This window comes from Geotrypetes seraphini, chromosome 11 (genome assembly GCF_902459505.1).
Source record: "Geotrypetes seraphini chromosome 11, aGeoSer1.1, whole genome shotgun sequence".
Classification (NCBI taxonomy): Eukaryota; Metazoa; Chordata; class Amphibia; order Gymnophiona; family Dermophiidae; genus Geotrypetes; species Geotrypetes seraphini.
The window spans coordinates 120,966,266-120,990,096 of NC_047094.1; the positions used below are offsets into that span (position 1 = coordinate 120,966,266).

Genomic DNA, 23,831 nt, shown 5'->3' on the forward strand with positions numbered 1-23,831 from the left:
AATCATACTTTCCAATTCACTGACCAACCCTCCTCCCCGCATACCTTTGGGCCTCCTAAAGCAGGAGCAGCAGCGCTCTGGCAGCGAAAAGCCTGTCCTAAGCGCTGTCTTTTGCCGGTCGCCAACCGATGCTGCTGCTCCCGCTTTAGGAGGCCCGATGTCAGAGCTCATGGTGGGGGGGGGTCGGTTGGGAAGTGCTGCATAGGTGCCAGCACTGTGGGTATCCTCAGCTCCGCAGCCTTAGGCAGTTCCTCAAAGGCCAGCATGCTTTTTCCCCTTCTCCCCATCATTGTCTGGCTTCCCTCTGGCCTCCCGGTCTTACTTTCAAAACTAATTATGGCCTGCAGAGGATACCCGTGATGTAGTGATTCTCTGCTGCATGTTCCCTCTGCCGTAGTCCATCCCAGACCAAAACAGAGCACGATGGTCAGAGGAGGGGTGGGACAGCTGCAGAGGAACATGACGGAGGCCAATGACAGCCTTCTAGAATCGCTGCATCACCGGCGATCCTCTGCAGGCCGTGTGCATTGTTGATTTGAATGGCTCCACACTCCTAATGCAGATATAGCTGAAACACGGCTCTTGAGTCATGAGAAAACATTACAGGATTTTAGTATACTGTTGGCTTCTCCCTTCAATTGTCTCCACTGTTCTGTTGTTTCAGACGTGACCACTTACACCAGCCCTAGAGCTGATTTAAATGTTTGTGGGGATGGATAACAGGAAAGACTGGATAGGCCAATTGGGAGATTTTCTGTCAGTTGTAAATTGCCTTTGAACATAAGAATTGCCATACTGTGACAGAATGAAGGTCCATCAAGCCCACTATCCTGTTTCCAACAGTGGCCAACCCAGATCACAAGTACCTAGCTCAGGGGTGTCCAATGTCGGTCCTCGAGGGCCGCAGTCCAGTCGGGTTTTCAGGATTTCCCCAATGAATATGCATTGCAAGCAGTGCATGCAAATAGATCTCATGCATATTCATTGGGGAAATCCTGAAAACCCAACTGGATTGCGGCCCTCGAGGACCGACATTGGACATCCCTGACCTAGCTAGATCCCAAGTAGGAAAACAGATTTTTATGTTGCTTATTCTAGGAATAAGCAGTGGATTTCCCCCAAAACCATCTCAATATTGGCCTATGGATTTCTCTTTTAGGAAATTATCCAAGCCTTTTTTAAACCCCGCTAAGCTCACTGATTTCAACACATTCTCCGGCAATGAATTTCAGAGTTTAATTACATGTTGTATGACGAAATATTTTCTCCGGTTTGTTTTAAATCTACTACTTAGTTGCTGTGTCGCGTGCCCCATAGTCCAGGTATTTTTCGAAAAAGGAAGCATTACCCTTTCCATTTCACTCAGCATTTTATAGACCTCAGTCATAGCCCCCCTTAGCTGAAGAGCCCTAACCTCCTTCTTTTATCATTTTTGTCGCCCTTCTCTGTACCTTTTCTAATTCCAACATAGCTTTTTTTGAGATATGGCGACCAGAATTGCACACAGGATTCGAGGTGTGCTCGTACCATAGGGCATTATGAAGTTTTCATCTTTGCATTCCATTCCTTTCCTGATATTTCCTAATACTGTATTCCATTTGCTTAGCTGCCGCTGCAGGCACACTCGGCCAAGGATTTCAACATATCCTCCAACCATTACACCTAGGTCAGGGGTAGGGAACTCCGGTCCTCGAGAGCCGTATTCCAGTCAGGTTTTCAGGATTTCCCCAATGAATATGCATTGAAAGCAGAGCATGCAAATAGATCTCATGCATATTCATTGGGGAAATCCTGAAAACCCGACTGGAATACGGCTCTCGAGGACCGGAGTTCCCTACCCCTGACCTAGATCCTTTTTCTGGGCAGTGACTCCTAATGTGGAACCCGGCATCACCTAGCTGTGTGATTCTCTTGAGTTGTAAGTTAATAATGTGGACTGTAGATTTAGCAAGGAGGTGCTGGAGGAAATGCAGCTGCATGGTGTACATTTTGACCACACCAATCATTTCAACTTCCCTTCCCACTAAATAGCACCTGGCTATAACCAGTAACATCAATCAATATTAAAGTAACAGATTGCAGAGGTGGTTTGTGATCTCTGCCCTGTGACATACTACTCCACAGGTAATCAGTTAGGCAATTCCAGTCCTCGAGAGCCAGAGCCAGGTCAGGTTTTCAGGATCTCCCCAACGAATATGTATGAGATGGATTTGCGTGCACTGCCTCCTTGAGATGCAAATCTATGCCATGCATACTTATTGTGGATATGCTGAAAACCTGACCTGGCTCCGGCTCTCGAGGACCGGAATTGCCTATCCCTCGTCTAGACCATGAGACATCCGAGTCTAAACAAAGTCATAGGCTGCAAAGGAGGAGCCCCGTGTTGAACCGTATTTAAAACTTCCCAGGAGGCAGAAGGAAATTAGTAAAACTGCACTAAACTGCGGTTAGGGCTGAACGGTGGCAGAAGATCACGGTGTGCTGGCACAGAGGGGCGCAGCCAAGGCACACGCCTAGCACCCCACCCTGTCACTCCCGAAGCATTCTCTACTCCCTCCCCTCGTATAGTACCTGCAAACTTACTTTTCAGGTTGCCGGCGAAAGCAGCAGTAGTTCATGCAAGTTGCAAGCAGCTCCTCTCGCGCCGCTTCTTTTCCTCAAGCCGCGACCCGCCCCCGGAGAAACAGGAAGTTGCACCAAAGGGGCGGGACACAAAGAAGTTGCGCTGGAAGGGCGTCGGCGCGCAGCTGAGAGAAAAACTCTGCGCTCCTCGTGGCTTCCGGTGATATCAAAGAGCGGAAAACTTAAGAGGCAACGTTTCAAAACGATTGGGGATGCTTAAATCCAATGAAAATCAGGCTTTTTTTTTGACACCTTCAGCTGGCATCATCCATAGTTGAGAGGGAGGAAGAGATGCTAGCTAGGGGAAGGGAGACACAAGACCAGGGAGGGAGAAGTGGAAAGAAAGGGAGACATGCATGCTGGATGGGGTGGGGGGATCGAGAAAAAAAGCAGTGTAATGCTAGATATGATAGGGGGGGGAGTGAGAGAAGAAGGGTGAGATGCCAGGATGGGAAAAGGGCATCAGTTGAGTACTTGATTAGAATCTGCTTTCCCCACTTAGAAACTTATTAGTGAAGACCAAAAAAAAAAAAAAAGAGGACGCATTGCCCCACCCCTCCCAACCCCCATACAAACCGAGCCTTAGGCAGGTGGCAGTAGATCAGGTGACCGCAGTGGTGTAGCTAGTATATTTTGACACCCGTAACTAACTCATTTAACACCCCCTTCCTCTATATGACTTTTTTTTTTTTTTTAGTACTAATCCAGAGTATCCCAACAAGGGTTTACTTAGGCAAAGACCACATTTTAAGCGCTACAGTGCGCACTAGAACGTCAATACACCCCTCCCCCACTATGGAATAAGTAATCCCAAACTAAGATTAAAAAAGTATATAGACAATACCCCCAAAACAGTGCAGCAGGTCTCTTAGACGGTGCACAATACAGTATAAAGAGAGCAGATAGAAATGTGATAACAGTAACAAGCGCCACTTCACAAAAGATGGAAAATAAGATAATTTTAATGGACTAATATTTTTCAGTTGGCTTTCAGAGGCCAAAACTTCCTTCCTTAGGGCAGTATAGTATACTGCAGTTATGGTATCCTGTCCTGACTTGAAGAAGGGAGTTTTGGTTTTCAAAAGTTAGTCAGAAATATATTAAAATTCATCCAAATAGAAAGATCACCTTAGTTTAATTTTGTTTATAAATGTTTATCAAACACAGCTACAATACTACTTTATCCTAAAGCAAAAAAGAAAAATATGTAATTTTACTTTTACCATGTCTGTTTTCTGCTTTCCTCTTCTATTACTTTCATTCAGCATCTGCCCTTTCATCTCTATTGTCTATTCTTTTTCTATGGTCCTTCCATAAACTGTCTACCCTTTTTAACATGATCCATTTCAGCTTCACCCCTCTCTCCTTTCTCTTTCCCTCCTCCTCCCCCTCCCATGCTCTGGCATGTCTCTTTGGCACCTGTCACCTTCCTTTCTTTCTTTCCCCCTCCCCCCACCACCAAAATATGGTTTGGCATCTTCTCTGCTTTCCTACTGCCAGGTATTATAGCTCCTCCTCCCCCATCTATCTGTCTCCTTCCCTTCCTTGCTTCCCCCCATGTCCCCATCCCTCCCTTGTAGTCTGGTATCTGTCTTCACCCTTCCCGTTCTTGTCCCCACCCCATCGTTTGGCATCTCTATCTCCTTCCCTCACTGTCCATCTGGGATTAAGAAGCAATGGTGGCATAAAACTTCAAGGCAGCGTGTTGTCTGTCTTTCCAGCTCCAGTCTCCACTAACACCACTAGACAGGTTTACTAGCTCAATCTGGCTTTACATATTTCTGTAAGCTTGTTCAGCTTCAGTGAAGACATTGCTCTCCTGTTCCCCCCACCGTGGGATGGGTACCACTGCTGCTTAACAAATTTTTAGGCTACCAGCGGCATCAGTCAGCCTGCGAGGGCCCTGGGAGCTTTCCCTCAGCAGCAAAGTTTCTAGGCCACCAAAGGCAGCATGTTTAGCTGACTAACGCTACTGGCATCTTACCTGCAGAAGCCTGGACTAAATGTGAAATGAAAACATGTCTAGATGCCCAAATTAGCCCTCAAAAAGAGAACATGTCAGGGGGAAACCTGGACTTCTGATAACCCTAGGAAACATTAGTAGATCAGGCTGGCTTCAGTCTCATTGAAGTGTGCTTGTTGAAGTTGTCTGGAAGAAGGGCACAGACTTCAACCTTGGAAATCCTTAAAGGAGAGAGCACCCCATCTCAGTCAGAACCAGTTAGCTATAGACCTTGTCTATAGCCAAGAGAGGGCAGCACAAGCCTATGAAGCATCTTGTAATGCATGCGAAGTTATGCAAGCCTGAATGTGTTCATGTGCACTCTACATTACCACACTCTCTGTACATGCAAGACATTGCTATACACAGTAGCTTTATTTTAGTGCTGTGATTTTGACATTTTCTGATATATGTAGAAATGGCTTTTTATAAAAACTGGAGGAATTATATACATGTGCAAGTACATATGTCAACAAGAACTTGTGTATTGTACTTTTAAGGCAGCTGCCTGTAGACATTTTCAGGGTCTACAGCTGGGTGGAGCTATTGCATATTTTATAAAATAAAATATGTATTCATATGCATCTGTTAAGGGTACATTGCACATAGAGTCACCGTCCTTGACTCAGTTACTAAGTAAGAACAGATGTGCATTGATGGGGATTATTAGAGCCTGTTGAATCGTACAAGAGCAGTTGAACACACAACTTGTCTTCATAAACCAGGAGTACTTAAAGCACATATTTTTGTATCCCTTCCAGAATAGTCAATGCTTTTATACATCTCATTCATCTTGACTGGTCTGGGGAACAATAAGGAAAGAGAAATGTAGTCTGAGCTGCTAATTTTCTCTCCTTATGTCCCACCAGATAGTTGCAAGTGTCATAAAAACAACCTACATGCGTTTAACATTGGTTGCCCTTATGGTGGCAGGGAAGTTCTGCAAGGACAGCTTCTTTGGGCAGGGGAGATTTTGAGAGACTGCAGAATAAAATTGGGAGGTACTAGCCCCATTGCACTCTATTTAAGACAGGGCTCACAAGCATGCGTTCTGTCTCCATCTACTGGTAGGGGGACATAACGCATTTGCATTACTACCTGTCCACTTGACAAAAAAAATCACATAAACAAGCTTATCAGGAATAGTTTCAGCACTCTAACATTCACTGCAGGAAGGGCTATGTCTAATTCAAGACTATTGCTATTTCAGGAAGCAGGAGACAACTTGTCCTTAAGCTTACCAGTTCCACATATATAATTCAACTGTACATATAAATTTGCTTTGTTGAACTCATCTTTCCAGGTAGAAAAACATTCATATAACATATGATAAACATAGATGTTTGTTCTTTTCATCTGCATGTATATGCACCTACACCCTCCTCCCATTAAGATATTCATTCCATTATACTGACATGAATATCACAGCTCTTATTTGAATGTGCAGGATGTTATATATTATATGATTAGCAAGACAACATAGAAAAACAATATTGATTAAAATATTTTAAAATAGCACAGACCATTTGCATATTTGACTTATTTTTATTACAACTCAATTTAGCTAATTGGGTTTTTTAATTAGAATTTTACTATTGTTCTGCTTTTAACAAAAATGGTTGAGGTCCAGCTCTACACTGCCTTGACTGAATCTCTTCATAAAGGCAGTTAATAAAATCATAATAAAAAAAGCACAAGGGTGCCAGTCATTGGAACAGACTGCTGAAAACAATAGCCTATGATTTAAATTCTACTTCAGCTCTACCTTTGGCAAATCATTTTACCCAAGGAAAACACCTAGTAGTGCTGGTTTGGATGGTGATGCATAGTAACTTTTAGGAAATGAGTATTTTTCTTTAAATATATAACATTTGCACTCAGCCTTAGCCACAATTTGTGCTTTTACATAGATACAAATAGAAAAAGGTATTTAAGACCAAGAAATGAGACTGCATTGTTAAAAAAAAAAGTTGTTTTACAAGTATGTATGTGAATGGTGATTTCCCTAATAAACTGTGTGTGATGCAGCAAGATCTTGTTCAAAATACTAGAAGTTTAAGTGTAACTATTCTATTCCACTTTGGCTTTGTGTTCATGGTGTGTTAGCTGCTGTTGCTGCCATAAGCAACTGTGTAGCCCACCTAATGGTTAAGCTGACCTTAGGAGGTTGTTTTTGTTTTTTTTTGGGGGGGGAGGGGCTGTTAAGTGAAGTAGCAGAAGCTCACACAGGAAAACTCAATTTTCAGTTACAAATTTGATACTTAAGGTGTGGAACAGAATAAGACATTTGGAGTATTGAGACAAAGCAGAAAATATCTGCATCTCAATGGCCACGAATTTGGAATTGAAGGATGAGATGTACAGCGTCAGCATCTATGAGACAGACTTGGTTTTTCTTATTGCATAGCTCTTTTTAGACCCCGGTTAGGTTGCAAAGGTTGAATAATTCTAAATCTAATAGAAGCTGGCATTGTCATCTTGATATAGGGACGTTGGATCATTTGCTTTATTATTGTCCTTTGATGCTTAACTTCTGGAAAACCATTTGGGGGTCAAATTATTACAATATTGGAAGTTCCTTTATCACTATCATATGATATAGTATTATTTGGAACGATATTATTAACCAAGAAACCTATAAATGCAAATCAGAATAAATTGCTCCTCATCATGACAGGAGTGGCCATGCAGATGATACTGAAAAATTGGGATAACTTGAATTATAGTTTTTGGTGGGAGTCCTTATGTCAAATGTATAAGTTTGAAAACATTTATTCTAGTAAATTTAAGGAAATTTGGGGCCTATTAACAAATTACTGCAAGTTATGATATATTATTACGGTATTATTTCCCTTTGTTTTGTGAAAGAGTGTTATACTCATCCAGGAGGGGAGGAAGGAGGGAGGGAGGTTTGGAGATGGGATTCAATAACTGTATATTATTTGATTGGAACAGAGTGCAGTATGCTATATTACTTATTTGTTCTTCTGTTTGCACTATGCATTTGATGTAAAAATGAACAAAGAATTTAAAAAAAAAAAAAAAAAGGGGGTGGAACAGAATAAGGTCAAAATTATTTTTTTTTTTAAGTGTAGGGAGAAGCTTAATGCTTCAAATAAATCCAAAATAGTATGTAGTGCTTAAAAACTCAGTATGAGAAAAGTGGCAGCAAAGATATCACAACACACACTGAACTGATAAAAGTTTATTTTACTTTCCAATTCTTTTACACGTTCCTGATTATGTTGTGTAAGGTGAAACTAGAACTGTTTAAAAGACATACACAAATCTTAGTACATCAATAACCAGGTATTTCTTTTTGCTATACTATTTTCACAACCACGTGTGTGCTAGGCAATAAAACCATCACAGAAGCAAACTTTAGGCAGAATACTGGTCAGTAAAAACAAAGCGAAAAAGAGCTACCAGATATACAGACAGGCTCGGTTCCACATTCACTACTGCATTTGTCAAGTGCCAAGTATCAACTGCACATTTTGTTCAGCTAGGAGGGAGTTCTCAAAAATCAGTGCATGAAAAAAGTTTTTTTTTTTCAGCAGACAGATGGACAAACAGATGAATTCTATAGCTAAGTGGAATGTTTCAGAGAGCAAGGATACTGTGATACTGGGAGGTTGACTAATTTCTATTCAAAACAGGACTTTAAAAAACTCTGCATCATGCAGCCACGCAAAATTCTGCGATGGCCTCATTTTGTTTTGAAATTAAAAATATCAATATTTTTAAATTACCAAAATATCTCCCCTGCATATTTGCCAATCTACAGTTTAGTATAAATTGTGGTTAATTCTATACATCTGGAAAATACTCATGCGAATAAGAGAGGTAGCAGGAAACAACTGAAAGGAGCCAGACACGAAAGCACAACCATCTAGAGCTAGGTGCAAGGGAAGTCCAAAGAATCATGAAACAAGTGAAATGTGTATACGGTATAAATGACATCAAGAGTAAAAACAGGTGGAGAAATTATTAAAAAAAAAAAAATAAGTCTTACCTGGGTCATACAGACCTAATTATTAAAAAGATGTATAAAAAATGCCAAAACCCTTGGGAAGACCTTGATGGTGATTTTAAATAGAACTCAATTACTGCACACTTCATTCAGTTCAGTTTTAGAGAAATCTAGTTACTTACACTTGGTTCCTTCCTTTCAAGCAGCATCTGTATTTTTTTCATTTAATGCCCTTCACCAAATTGCTCAGTTAACAGTTTATTATAGAAAAAAGTAGATTTAGCTGAACACAAACTTAATAACCATTTCAGGGTCTACAATCAACCATTATGAAGAGCAGCGCATCAATGGGTTCATACCAACACTTACATTTAGACCACAAAATGAGGAAAAAAAAACCACCACCACCCAGCACAAATTGAAAGAAGCAATTTGGGAAACAAACAGATCTAGGTATGGCCGTCACAGAAGTACTTCTAGCTTTTTCCTCACCAGGGTCACAGTATGAGCTCTAACTTTCTGTACAACCTATAAGAATGAATTGTACTTGGATTGGATGTCAAATTGAGATTTGAGGGTTGTGGGGGGTGGAGGCAGGGACCAAACACTTCATGTCTACCAGCAAGAGAGATCTGCACAAATTAACTAGTCACAAAACCCCATAGTCACAGTGTTCTGTTAAAAAAAATAAACACAACAGAAACAAGTATATGATAACTGTATTTAAAAAAGGAAGAAAAAATCTTTTATGTCATTGCATTTGTATAACTTATCTCAGCTTTTCAGTACACAAACACCAATATTTTTCTTTGTTATCCCACCAACTGCTTTTGCTACTCTGAGGTTGTGAAAGTCGATGTACTATTCTTTTTACTTGTCGCACAAAGGGATATATGTGTAGGATACAGAGTGACAGTGAACAAATAGTGAAGTGTGGTGGCCATTAGTTGTCTCCTTCTTGAGTATCCCCATCATCTGCCTGGGTTTCCGATGTCCATAACTGTGGAAAAACAGGGAAAAAAATATTCAGAAGTATAGCATTGCAAAGAAAGGAGAGACTAGCATCATGCAGTTATTTCAACTGTACACTATTGAATACTTAAGTCAATAGCAATAAATCAAGAACAAATCAAATCCAGAACTTCCTTTTAACTGAAGGATGCCTCACTCCTGTGCATTTATATCAGAGGTATTCATTTATCTCCTTGTGCCTTTCTTCCCAAATATACATACCGGTATCCCTCATTGTACTACATTTCTTTGGCAGAGTTGGAGACTGCTAGGAAAATACTGGCACGCTAAACTGACGAACTGGGTTAGCGACCATCATTAAGGCACAGTAAGTTTTGAGAGAATAAGGCCCTCCTCGGTCCTTAAGAATATAGTACAGAATTATAGACCAATTTCTTTTTTGCCTTTACGTGCAAACGTTCGAGAATGGTGTCATGATTAACTTTTAAAATAGCTTGGTGCACACGATATTTTAGATTATAAACAATTTGGATTTTGCATGATACTGAACCTTTGCTGCTTTCTCTTCTCGATTTAATCAAAGGCGGCTTTGATAAGAGTAAGCTTTTTTTCTGATCAGCTTATTTAATTCATTTTCTATCCTATTCTCAGGTTATGGGCTAACATACATAAAACAAAGTCAAAATGGGTTACACTTTGCCATATATACAATGTGTTCATCCTAACATGCAGAGTTTTGGCAGCTTTTGATACTGCTGTCATCCTGATTAACAAGGTTGAAATATATTGGCATTACAGAACAAGTGTTAAAATGTTATTGCTTTTAATAAGATCAGTTCTGAAGATTTTGGATGTCCAATTGGAGTACCACAAGGCTCCATCAACAACTAATATCTTTTTGCTCCCTTCGTGTAGATTACATATTAGACCTCAATTTTTTTATTTATGCTGATATCACTCCTCAAAAGAAACTGGATGTTCAGACCATTAATTTTCTAGAAGTTTTACATTTCTAAATACATACAATTGGACAATGGCTGAAAGTAATCATTTAAAGAAATATTTCAAACACACAAATTTTGCTTTTAACAGACTATTCGATCCCAATAGTTGAAGATGTAAAATTTGGGTTCAGTGCTGGATTCTCCTGTCGCCATGAAACTTCAAGTCTAAGATTATTAGCTCTGTGTTTCTCAAGTTGAAATTGGTGAGAAGATGGAATGGGGAAACAAAAATTGGGGGAAGAAGAAAGGTCACAGTCGCCCAGGAAGCTTTGCAATGCCGAGGTTAGGGATAATAACCCTCAGGAAGACATGCCTCCCTGAGTCTGCAGCCAATATCTTAAGGATCCCAGCAGGTTCAGAGAATAGTTCCCAATGAGATCCAAAAGGCAGGAAGAACCCATCCCTTTGGAAGCAGAGAGGTATGAACCACCAGATGAGGATTCAGTAACTGAAGCAGAGTTTATGGACTGTTCTAAGCAACCAAACTGGGTAGCATCCTGAGATATGGACTATAAGGGGTCCTTTTACTAAGGTGTGTTAGCCGTTTTAGCGCACGCTAAATATTAGCATGCGCTAAACACGTCCATTATATTCTATGGAAGTGTTAGCGAGCACTAATATTTAGCATGCACTAAAAACGGCTAGTGCACCTTAGTAAAAAAGGGGGTGGGGTGGGGTAAGTGAGCAAGGGGATTGCCCAAATACCTATTATAATCTACTTCTTGATTGACAGCGTGGGGCAGGGATAGTACCAGTTGACAAGTAAACTATCCCAAGCAGAGGAGCTGTCAGGGACGTCAGAGCTCAAAAATCTGGGAAGAAGTCCAAAACCAGAGGTAAGAAAAGAAGGTATTAGATTTCTCTGGTCTAATTTGCATATAATTTTATGGATGATTAAAATCCCTGGATAAAAAAGTCTCAGAGGAAGGAATTCAACAGTTAAAACTTATTTGATGTACTTTTACAGTATAATCTTTATAAATATGTGGTTTTGCTGACAATGAAATGATAAACTTGCTTGTTCCCCCCAAGTGTGAAAGTGACCCACAATCAGGACACTGGGAGCAGTTTCCTGGTTAAGTCAAGCACTGGTCCTCTTGGACAATATAGGGTCATGGACCTGTCTAGAAGGGAGGAGGACTGACTCATTGCCTTGGTGGATCATGGAGACTTTATGGTGGACATCTGCATAGATCGGATTATTGCAATATTGTCTATTTGGCAGGTTTTCAAAACTTTTTACTCTATAGATTGCACATTATTCAGTTTGAAAAAGCTCAACCATATCACTCCTTTATTGCATGAACTGCATTGGTTGCCGGTACTATCTAGTCTTATGCCTGGATATCTAGTGGATTTCTTTACATTTGTAAATGTAAAACGATCTAGACACTCTCTTCTCCTTCCCGTCCGTTAAAGGATGTAAATTAAAAAAATATCATTGTGGTCTTCTATCTTACCAGGCAGCATCCTGGGATAAGGATTTGAATTCTTGAATTGTGACCACTAGCACGTATCAGTTTAGGAAACACTTAAAAACATATTTGTTAACTAGATTTCTAGGTAATTAAAACATTCCTTTTGATTGTCTCTCTTCTCTTTTGAAAACCGCATGGAACTTCATGGTAATGCGGTATAGAAGTAAGTTTTTATGCTATATTTTTATTGTGGTCCTTAAAGAGGAAACATGCAGTAAATGGTAGAAAAGCAAAAGGCTTTCAAGCTTTAAAGTTTAACTTTACTATCAAACTCCTTCCCTTTGAAATACAAAATGGCTGTTGTGTGGTGGTGAAGAGGGGACAAGCGCTTAGTATTTAAGTGATTTTTATCACACTTGTTTATAATCTGCTTGAGAACCTAAGGATAGAACTGGGTGGACTTCTAAGGACTATGGCCCAGAAATAAATAAAAAAAAGGAGACACTAATCATGAAATTGCAATGAATGTAATTATAGGGCAGATTGGATGGACCATTCAGGTCTTTATCTGCTGTTTACAATATATGACTTGTATATGCATTAAGAGGGCATTTGTGTTACAGCAAGTGGAAAGAACCTACTGCTTGCATTGAATGGAAACATGCAACCATTTAAAACCAAATCTGCCAAAATATTCTACAGTACTTACAGTAAGGTTGTCCCTAAGTAGCTGCATGATCAGTGTGCTGTCTTTGTAAGACTCTTCGTTCAGTGTATCCAGCTCAGCTATAGCTTCATCAAATGCCTATATTACAGCAGAAAACAGGGACAGTTAATTAACTACATGATTTGCTCTCCCATCCAAAGCTTTAACCACAAAGTAGCAGAGGTGGAGTACACAAATAAGACACAAAGGCTGCTTTCTTTTTAATTTGCAGAATTAGCAAAATATTCTAATGTGCTGCAGTCTCAGGGTTAAGGCAACAGGTCGAGACCACCCGAAATGCCATCTTCTCAGTTATGGCGCCCTCACTTTGGAACACTCTTCCTCTGCATATAAAGCAAGAGTCCTCTCTCCCATTATTCTTGACAAAACTCAAAACTTTTCTACTCAGTGATGCTACGATATTTATCATGTTTCCCTGAAAATAAGACCTACCCTGAAAATAAACTCTAGCATGATTTTCGGGGTAGGTTTTAATATAAGCCCTACCCCCCAAAATAAGCCCTAGTTGCCAGCAGTCATGCTCCCCCCACCCCACCCCCTGCTGACCCTTCCATCTCTCCCTCCCATCAGAACCCTAAACATGAGACCAAAATACCTGGTAACAAACAGCAGCGTCGACTGCATCATGGTCTTCTCATGCCCGGACGTTCCGTGCTGCATTGCCGATATCACATCAGTGATGTTGGAGAGGAACGCCCGGGCTTGAGAAGGCCACAATACAGCCTGTGCTGCCGATTATTGCTAGGTATTTCGGTCCCACGGTTGGGGTTTGGATGGGAGGGAGAAATGAAAGGGTCGCCAGGGGGAAATGGGAGAGATAGAAAGATTCTGCATGGGGGAATGGGAGGGATAGAAAGATACTGCACAAGGGGATGGGTGAGAGGGGAGGAAAGATGCTGTACACATGGGGGAGAGAAAGGAAATAGGAAGAATTGGAGGAGAGAAAGGAAGAGATGATCATTGTACAAGACCTACCCCGGAAATAAGACCTAGTGCCTTTTTTGGGCCCAAAATTAATATAAAACTGTGTCTTATTTTCAGGGAAACACGGTAATCTAGGATCCCGTCTGCTTTCTCTGAAATAATTTTCACTTCAGGTTCTCAACTCCAAACGCCTCTCTAGAGGTGACTAGCCCTTCTTGTTCTTTCCACTCCTTTCCCTCTTTTGTATATTTTTATCTCAATGCTTTATTTGACACCTCAAGTTTCAAGTTTATTTATACTTAATGAATCGCCTATTTTAAATTACTAGGCGATGTACAATACAATTAAACATATAATTAAAACATGGGTGGTAATATATAAATTAACTTTTGTTATACTTTAAAAAAAATTAACATACAAGAATACATACATGTATCTTCCTCCACCGTGATGTCAGTCTTAAGTCATGTAACCCCACCTCATTAAATTTTGTGGCGGGTGGTGAATATGGATTTTGGGCAAAAGCTTCTTTAGTGTATGTGGGGGGGGGAAGTATTCTAAATCATTGATTGAAAGTTCAGCCTCCATCTTTTTGGTATTGGTGCAACAAACTCCAAGCTTTAATAATACGGGAATCCTATGTGGTTAGAGGTCATCGTAAAAAGCAAAAGGCATTCCTACAGGTTTGGAATAAATATATCCCAACATTTTCTTCAAGAGCGTGAAGTCTTGTGCTTAATGGGTTTTCCAGCCAAACTGATCATGATAAGTGGCATTTATGTCCTGAGAGGGTGTGCTTGAAGGGGGGGTTTAGTTTTTAGGAGGGATTTCTATGGGTTCTGTTCATTTGTTGGTGTGCCATAAGAGCAGACACCGCAGTATGTTTTTCATACAATATTGTGGGTTAGGTTGCTGTAGTAGGGATATACAATGTGGTTAAGATGTTGAACTGCCATTGCAATATAAACGTTTTGGTTGTGCATTCTGTTTCTCTGGATTTCCGATTCATTTGCAATTTTGCTTTGTTTTACATATTGAGAGTTCAATAAACAAGATTTAAACAAATTATAAAAAAAAGAGTGCACATTAGGGTTATATGCCCCAATTTTTTATTTTTTTTTAAAGTCTCCTTTCCCTGGACCACTTCCCAGTTCATGGTACACCGATACAGATAACACGTATGTGTCTTCATAGGGTTCTGAGGCATGAAACACCAGTATTACTGTATGTAAACTGAGATACTGCAAATGCAAAATAGGACTATCTTTCAATAATTTTGAAATTCATGACTGTTTATCCTAAGTGGGAAAAATGTCCTATTTTCATAGTCAAAAAGCTACCGAATTTATCACTATTGAAAGTGAAACGTACTTTTAATAGCAAGACAGTGAAGGAAAGCTCAAGGTCAACTGTGGTCTCTAGAACTGCACTAGGAAATAAAAACAGACAGACCAAGTAAGCGCTACAATACCTGCCATCAAAAACCTATGTTCTAATTCTGCTTTGAAAGCACCTCATCTGCTGCTATTAAAAAATCATGATTCTCAGAACACAGTACATGAGCTTAGTAGTCGATATAGACAGGTGGACTGTATGGTCTGTATGTACTGTCATTTGCTGTTTATACACTACACAGAATAGATTCTCTCATGTCTTCAAAGTGAGATTTAAAGGAATTGTCTTACCGACTTTGCCAGATTACAAGCTCTCTCAGGAGAATTAAGGATTTCATAGTAAAAGACAGAGAAATTGAGAGCCAGTCCAAGCCGAATGGGGTGTGTAGGCTGCATCTCTTTCTTACTAATTTCAAATGCCTCCTGGTATGCCTGCTGAGACTTTTCTACCGTTGCTGCAAGAAAAATAAATTGTGCTGAAAATATGGCAGGGACAGTTTGCATAGTAGAAACTTAAGAGAGATCAAGTGCATATTAGAGAATGACAAATTTGTCTCTGTACCCACAGGAACTCAATTTCCCCATCCCCGTGAGTTTTGTCTCTGTCCCTGCCCCATTCCTGTAAACTCTGCCTTAACCACAAAAACCTCAAACACATGATTTTAAAGCGTTTTGAGGCTTGTGCAGATGAGGACAGAGCTTGCAGGGATGGGGCAGGGACAGGACGAGAAAATGTGTTCCTGTGGGGATTGGGAGAAATTTGTTCTCGTCTAATGCATATAAATGATTATACAACATGTTCGTATCGCAACAAAATCACACTGTTTATATGTTTCTAAAATGAACTGGATGAGCTCTGACAATACAGAAGATTTTAAGTGACTTAATAGCGCGAGCGGGTTTTGGCTTTTTGAACCTGGAAACACAGCCAGACATGACCAGAAACAGTGCAAAAAGTTCTTTACTGGCTTAAAAAAAACAAACTCCCTGAATCTTATTGCTTCACAGGATCAGGCACACAGAAAACAGTCTCTCGATTTGACAAACAGAAGTATTAAGCTGAGCCTGGAGCTCGTAATGTCACACCCCAAACACAGACTGCAAAAAAGTCTTCTTCCAAACAGGTTGCAAGGTCTGATCCTAGTCAGACCTAAGAACAGAGCTCACATGTAGTCAGTGCAAAGAATTTGCTTACTTTAGCCAAGCAGAGTGTCTGGAGCCACTTCTTCCTCCTACTCCCCTGGGCCTTCTCTAACCTAGTTCTCCCTCGACAGAGATCAAACCATACACATGGCAATGTCACAGCCGATAGAGAGACGTGGAACATGGCAAGCTCAGAAAGCTCTAGCAAAGCTTTCCGCCACTTTACAAACTGATCCACACCATGCCCTCCCTTCAGTTTTTATTTATCCACAGTTGCTGTATGACCAATTATTTTATTTTCACATCAGTTAAAAAATTCTCTCTGAATTTGATTTTGCATCGCTTTTTTTAATGGCCAAAAATATATTCACAATATGTCGGCTATAGACTCACATGGCAACTGTATTCATCGTCTTGGAGTGGATCACAAATTAAAAGGTTGTCAAGACTGCTCCAAAATGCAGCTGAAAATGGAAAAATTATGTTCTTACCTGTTAATTTTCTTTCCTTTAGACGCAGCAGATGAATCCAGAGACCAATGGGATATAGCACACATCTACCAGCAGGTGGAGATAGAGAAACTGATTAACAGGTGGTCCTATTGGCTGGCACTCCTCCTGTATCTCCAGTATAGCTCCTTGCCCAAGCATCCGTAACCATCAACAGGCATAGCATGTAAAAAAAAACCAACTTCTTTCCCATAACAAATCTCAAAAGGCAATAATACAGAATACAACCATCAATAATAACAAACTTCAAAAGTTGGAAAAGAAAAAACCAACAGAGAATATCCAGAAAGGGTGGGGCTCTGGATTCATATGCTGCGTCTAAAGGAAAGAAAATTAACAGGTAAGAACATAATTTTTCCTTCCTTAGCAACAGCAGCAGATGAATCCAGAGACCAATGGGATGTAGCAAAGCAATCTTCAATCTGAGTGGGAAGCAAACGCCGCCTCCGCAACAACCGAAGCACTAAACGCATCTACCGCATGCACCCCCACATCCAATCAGTAATGCTGAGAGAAAGCACTCTCGGAAGACCAAGTAGCCACGAGACAAAACTCCTCCAAGGAAAAAACCTCTGGACCGAGTCCAAGAAGTAGCCATCGTTCTGGCGGAATGGTCATGAAGTTCCTTCGCCAACCGCTTCCCTGCCATCAAGCAAGCGTAAATAATGTCCTCCTGGATCCATTGAGTGATGGAAGCTTTGGACGTCACCATACGTTTGAGGCGTCCCATGAAGAAAACAAAAAGGTAATCTAAACAACTAAAAGTTGTTAGAAACCTAGCTCGCGGAGAACGCTACGCACTTTCAAAAAAATGCAGTGAATAAAAGCACGTCTCCCCATTTCTCCTCCCAGGAAGAAGGAAGGAAAAGTGAGTGTGTCATAAATGAAAGGATGACACCGAAATTGTGGTACCGTCCGAACTGCCACCCCAGATTTTGTAAATCAGAAATAGGAATCCCCGCCAAACAAGGCCTGCAACTCAGAAAACCGCCGAGCTGAAGCCATGGCCACAAGAAACCCGGTGTTTAACGGCACAGCCCTTTAGAGTCTCAAAAGACAAGGATGAAATGAAGCTTTCGGTAAACTGCGAAGAAGTACCTTAAGACTGTACTCTGGACAGGGCTTTCTAAGAGGTGTACGAATATACGGTACTCCGTTTAGGAACTGAACTACATGAAGCTGAGAAGTAATCGAAGAGCAATATACCTTGTAACAAACTAAGAATGGCACTTGAAGCTGAAGGGAACTGAACGCTAAGCCCTTGGCAATACACTTGTGCCAAAAAAGAACTCTGGAAAGGTGCAAATGTTGAGAAGTACCCAAGAAAGGAAAAACCTCCAAAAGGAAGCAGAAGCCACAAGTGAAGATTTCTGTATCGCCTGGATAAGAGAAGAAACAACCTGCTTCGCATAACCCTTACACGTCAGCCATGACTATTCAAAAGCTAGGTCGCAATACCAAAGTAGTACTAATATCCATGTTGATCGGACCCTAGGTGAGCAAATCCAGAGATACCAGGAAAACTCAACAGTACGACTGTTGAAAGACTCATCAGATCCGTATAGCAAGGATGGTGCAGCCAATCCAGAGATCCTACAAATCCAAGCCATTATCAGCCAGGGGAAAATACTGAAAAAAGAGAAACCAGAGGCGAGAAAGAAGCCACGCTGCTACCCTCTCTGACTCCCACTCCCTGTGCCCGCCGAAGAAGCTAGGAAGCTTAGAATTTTGAGACAAGGCCATGAGGTCTAGTTCCAGGAGAACTCACTTCCATAAAAAGAGCTGGAACGCCTGAGCCAAAATTCTCAATATCCAGGATGTAGAAGATTTCACTAGTACTAACATTTACACTTTCAAGAGCGTACACAATGCTGTACACTGTAACATACAATAAATGGGCCATGCACAGATTTCGTGGAGAGAAAGTCTATCCAAATTCTTTCCCTGATCCATAAAATGATCTGCCTACAGAAGAGGAAGATGAGGGTCCACCCATTGAAGTAGAACCACAACTTTACCTGCCAACTGAGCACATTACCTACTGCCCAGGCTGTAGAAAAATACCCCCATCATAATACTGACTGAAAAGACCTTCAGCGTCATTCCGGAAGAATGGTCTGAAGCTCCAGAAACTGTAGCCTGACCATGCTCCAGAGTAGAAGAATGAACAAGTACCGAGTCGCCTCTTAAGACCAGACTCCTGGAGCTGAGGATGGAAGGCACCGAGCCCCTCAACCCGACAGCCCGGGATTATTGGTGGCCATGAGCTAGTCCAGCAAAGACCGAAATCTCGCTGAAAAGAGAAATCTCGCTGAGCCACCAAATCATACATAGAAACATAGAAGATGACGGCAGATAAGGGCCATAGCCCATCAGGTCTGCCCATTCTACTGACCCACCCCCAAGTCTACTATCCTAGGGATCCCACTCCCGGTGACAGGTTCCCTTGGCTTAACCCTCTAAGGGATCCCACATGGGCATCCCATTTACTCTTAAATTCTTGCACGCTGTTTGCCTCGATCACCTGCACCAGGAGCTCGTTCCAAGGATCAACCACTCTCTCGGTGAAGAAATGCTTCAGGAGCCTGAGATACCGGGAATCATCGGAACAAAAGCGACTGCTGTAGCGATATAATGGGAAATCAAGCCGAAGTTCTCAGTGGAGTCAGCAACATGGATCCTAGAACCTGTACAGAATCCCATATTCTTGGTCATGGTAACCAAAGAAGAATGCAAACCTGAGACTGTGACCCATCGCTCTAGTCTCTGGGAAGAAACACATTTCTCTCCTATATGAATAAAAACATCTCCCTGATATACTTATAAATAGTACAGGAGAAAAGAGCACTGTGCCAATTCGAAAATTCACGTCCAAAGAACTGAGGAAAAGAAACCACCCTTTTCGTGTTAGTCAAATGGCCCAACTGGAAGACGTCTGAATCAAGCAGTTAGTCAAGAAGAAATTAGGTGAATCGCCTGGTAGCGCCAAAATGGTACCACTGCCCATATTTTCTAAAATGTTCATGAAGCCTTGGGTAGGCGAAATGGCATGTGCCAAAACTGAAAGTGATGCTCCAAGAGAGGCAAGCAAACCTAGTGCAGATTCGGAGTCCATAGTGAAAATGTAAATATTCTCCCAGTTTTTCTGCAGAAATATGTAACCCTGAGAAACTAATTCAGCAGAATGGGATCCAGCCTGCCCAATGCCCACGTCTTGGGCACCATGCAGTAAGTGGAACAACGTCCCTTAGTTCCTGAAGAACTACAAGAACTGCCCTGAGGACCAGTAACACTTAAAAGGGAAACACAAAACATAGAGACTCCAAGAATTAACCGGAAACATGAGGAGGATGCAAAGTTGCAAGCATCCTGAAAAAAGTTCACAGCCCCCTGACCTGACATTATAGCATCTTCTCTCATGAGAAAGCCTGAAGAGTCAATGGAAGAAGTCTAGATTAGAGAGCTGCACGGGAACGGGGACGACGGGAATCCCGCGGGGATCCCGCTGGTTCCCCCTTTGGGTCACGGGGATCCCGTGGGGATGCCCCCTAGGGTCGTGGGGATCCTGCGGGGCTGGATGAATTCAGCCGCAACGCTCGTCTCCCTACCTGCCCTGCCTTTGCACACAGCCAAACGGAAGTCTTCCTCATGTCAGCGCTGACGTCGGAGGGAGGACTTAAGTAAAGACCTCCCTCCCTCCGACGTCAGCGCTGACATCGTGAAGACTTCCATTCGGCAGTGTACTGCGGCAGGGCAGGCAGGGAAAAGCCAGTGGTACAAGGCGGGGGGCGGTCCGCCCCCGGTGCAGCACAGCCAGCCAGGTCCCCCGACCGACAACAGGCCCGGTCCGTCAAACCTCCCTGCCCTGTAGCCGCGAATCTAAATTACTTTCTTACAGCAGCTTCAATACTCCAGCTGCTGTAAGAAGGTAATTTAGATTCGCAGCTACAGGGCAGGGAGGTTTGTCGGACCGGGCCTGTTCTGTTGTCAGTCGGGCGGGAAAGCGCCACAAAGGTAAGGTGCAGGGAGGGAGAAAGGTGGAGTGGAGAGGAAAAGGCGCTTAAGGTAAAACTGAGGGGGGAGAAGGACGCTGAAAGCACTGGGGAAGACAAAGGGGTGGAGAAGGACGCTGAAAGGACATGGGGAAGACGGGGGGGAGAAGGACGCTGAAAGAACATGGGGAAGACAGAGGGGGAGAAGAACGCTGAAAGGACATGGGGAAGATGGGGGAGAGAAGGACACTGAAAGCACATGGGGAAGACAGAGGGAAGAAGGACGCTGACAGGACAAGGGGAAGATGGGGGGGTGAAAGACGCTGAAAGAAAATGAGGAAGAGAGAGTGGGGAGAAGACGATGGCAGGGAAGAAGACAGAGATGCCAGACTATGGGGGGAACGGAGGGAAGAAGATGGGTGCCAGACCAATTTGGAAGGGGGGAGAGGGGGAGGCACAGTAACAGAGCAAATGGAAGACGCAGAGAGAAGAGAGACAGTGGATGGAAGGAATTGAATGAGAACATGAGGAAAGCAGAAACCAGGCAACAAAGGTAGGAAAAAAAATTCTATTTCTTTTTTTTTTTTTTTTTTTTGCTTTAGGATAAAGTAGTTTATTAGTTGTGTTGATAAAAATTTATAAACATTAAGAGTCTCTGGTAGAAACCCGTTTACAAAGTATGTATTCTTCCCAATTAATATTTCCAAATTAATAAAGTCTTTTTGCTTATTTGTAAATGGGTTTCTACCAGAGCCTTTAATTCAGTAGCATAATTAAATGAAATAACTATTTTTGTAGTTTATAGGGACGGGTAGGGAGAGAGGGGATTCCTCGCGGGGACGGGTGGGACTTTGGCGGGGACGGGTGGGATTTCTGTCCCCGCACAACTCTCTAGTCTAGATCCCCTCAGAATGAAGTGCAGAAGGTCAGGGAACGGCAGGATAAGAACTGAAGGATCTGTAAGAAGAAAAAAATTATCCTAGGAAAAATCAAGTTTTGCAATGTAAAGAGGATTATACTGGAACCATGAAAACAGTACTAACTCCATGCAACGAGAGCTTCAGGGATGAGGCTAACCGCCACACAGCGCACGCTCCTCTGCGCGTTTGATAGAATAGGTAACTGGCTCCTGGTTAGAAGGAGTTGTACAGCCCTTCCTGTCTGGTCAGGGGGTCCATCTAGCATGTGCCATGAGAAGATGGCGACAGGAGAAACCAGCGTGATAAGCATGGAAATCTGAAGTCCAGGCCCCCTCAGAAATAGAGAAAGAGAGTCCTGGCCGCAGAAAGATGTGAAGTGTCATTAAGCCCATAGAGACAGCCTGAACTTGGAAACTGTTAGTACTACCTTTATGCATATATATCCTATGCCACTACTAGAAACATGCAGCGCAGCAGAGGCTTAAATAAGAAGGACAGTTACCAACAGACAAAGGCTCAATCTGCAGGGACCCCAAGAGAGACAATGAGATACCCGTGTGAAATACAGGGTACTATCTTACTGCTGATCTCACTGTGCTGTGAGTTGCCGTATGTCGGCTCAGTCTGGAGACAAACCGAGACTGGGTGACCTAGCACAGGTCAGAGTCTCTCTGGTAATCCCCTCGAGTGCTAGCCCCAGAGTCCGATTAAACTAGCAGCTTCCTTCAAGGTAATACAGCAGGAACACAGACATAGATATATAAAATCTGCCCAAGCTTGTCCCAAAGCTGGTGAAACACGTACAACTTGTCTGAACCGGAAAGGAGAGAAGCCGCAGCATACCCTGACCAAAGTCAGCTGTAAATAAACTACCGGAACGCTGCAGCTCTCCCGCCATCACTGGAGACCCAAGGGCACACCTGATTCTCACTGACACGTGGCCGCTGCATCAACGCTCCTAGAAACATAGTCGGATTCAAGCCCTGCAAAATTTACCCTGCTGCGGCATGCATAGAAAGAAAGACTCGGGGAATAACCAGAAGAACGGTGGAGTGCTTCCCACAGCGCCGGAAAAAACATGTCCCATCTCATGCACGCTGCTATAAACCGGCACCTGCACAATCAGCTGCACATGGCCGTGACAAACACCGACGAAAGAGAGCCTTGGAATAAACAGGACTACTACTGCTGCACTGAAACTCAATGAGGAGCACAAGTGCAAGCATGAAATCGCACTGCTACTGTCGCGCTGTAACCAACAAGGAAGCCAAGCGAGTGCATGCAAAGGGCGGGAAAGTCCCGGCTCCCTCAACGGATTTCTAGTCATAAAACTAGCCTCAATAAAATATCCATTCCTTAAATGGATATTGACCGAACCCACAGTGCTAAGACTCCCAAACAGAACCTGAAGTTCAAACAGTAAAAAACAGACATACTAGCAAGCTTGTTGTTAGGGCCGGTTGAAGCCAGTTAGAGCTGGATGAGCAGCACTAACAGAGCAGAATGTAGCAACTGTGGTCTCCTTTTTTTTTTTTAAACAGAGAAGGGAAAGAAGAAAAAATCGAGATCCAATCAGACCCTCTAGCAATGGAGGGAGGGTGAGGCAGGGACCTGGGGGGGCCCAGGTGTAACCCCTAAAGCCGGCACCGTTCAACCGGACACCCCTGTCTCACTGAAGAGAAAATCTCAACAGGAGAAATAGCACTGCCAGCTTACTGAAGAGAAACCTCAACAGGAGAAACAGAATGGCAGTCTCACTGAAGAGAAACCTCAACAGGAGAAAATAATTTTCCAGTCACAGCCAAAATTCAGGAGCTAGTTGAATAGCGACCATTTCCTGCTGGGAGATAGAGAATACTGGAGATACAGGAGGAGTGCCAGCCAATAGGACCACCTGTTAATCAGTTTCTCTATCTCCGCCTGTTGGTAGATGTGTGCTATCCCATTAGTCTCTGGATTCATCTGCTGCTGTTGCTAAGGAAATTAAAATTAAGACTCCTCAAATTGAAGGACTAAGATATCAAATTTCCTCGACCAAACAAATCCAGGGAACCACGAGCTAAAAGAAGAAAATCAACCTTCCTGCTCAGCTCCATCCCTCTTATCTCACGAGGAGCTTTCCCAGGTTATACATCAGAGGGCAACATCATTTACTAATGACTTGACATCACAAATGTTTCAACAATTTATGGCTCAACAGGTTTCTCAAAAGCAAATTTCAACTGCTTCTC

The 23,831-nt window shown here is 42.3% G+C and overlaps 2 protein-coding genes across 4 annotated transcripts in view; both read right to left on the reverse strand.

Annotated features, from left to right (window-relative positions):
• Window positions 1–2,963, reverse strand: part of PABPC1L (poly(A) binding protein cytoplasmic 1 like) — a 65,278-nt gene extending 62,315 nt beyond the window's left edge. The window contains exon 1 of one of the 3 annotated variants that reach the window (XM_033964022.1): window positions 2,572–2,963. The gene's annotated coding sequence lies outside the window, so the exon portion shown is untranslated. The remainder of the gene's footprint in view (window positions 1–2,571) is intronic. The other 2 variants (XM_033964021.1, XM_033964020.1) reach the window with 2 other exon arrangements.
• Window positions 2,964–7,814: 4,851 nt separating this feature from the next.
• The window catches only part of YWHAB (tyrosine 3-monooxygenase/tryptophan 5-monooxygenase activation protein beta), a 43,631-nt gene continuing 27,614 nt past the window's right edge, over window positions 7,815–23,831 (reverse strand). The window contains exons 4-6 of the mRNA XM_033963941.1: window positions 15,328–15,491; window positions 12,701–12,796; window positions 7,815–9,597 (exon numbers count right to left, since the gene is read on the reverse strand). Coding sequence (XP_033819832.1) covers window positions 9,541–9,597; window positions 12,701–12,796; window positions 15,328–15,491 — 317 coding nt within the window. The 3' untranslated portion in view covers window positions 7,815–9,540. The remainder of the gene's footprint in view (window positions 9,598–12,700; window positions 12,797–15,327; window positions 15,492–23,831) is intronic.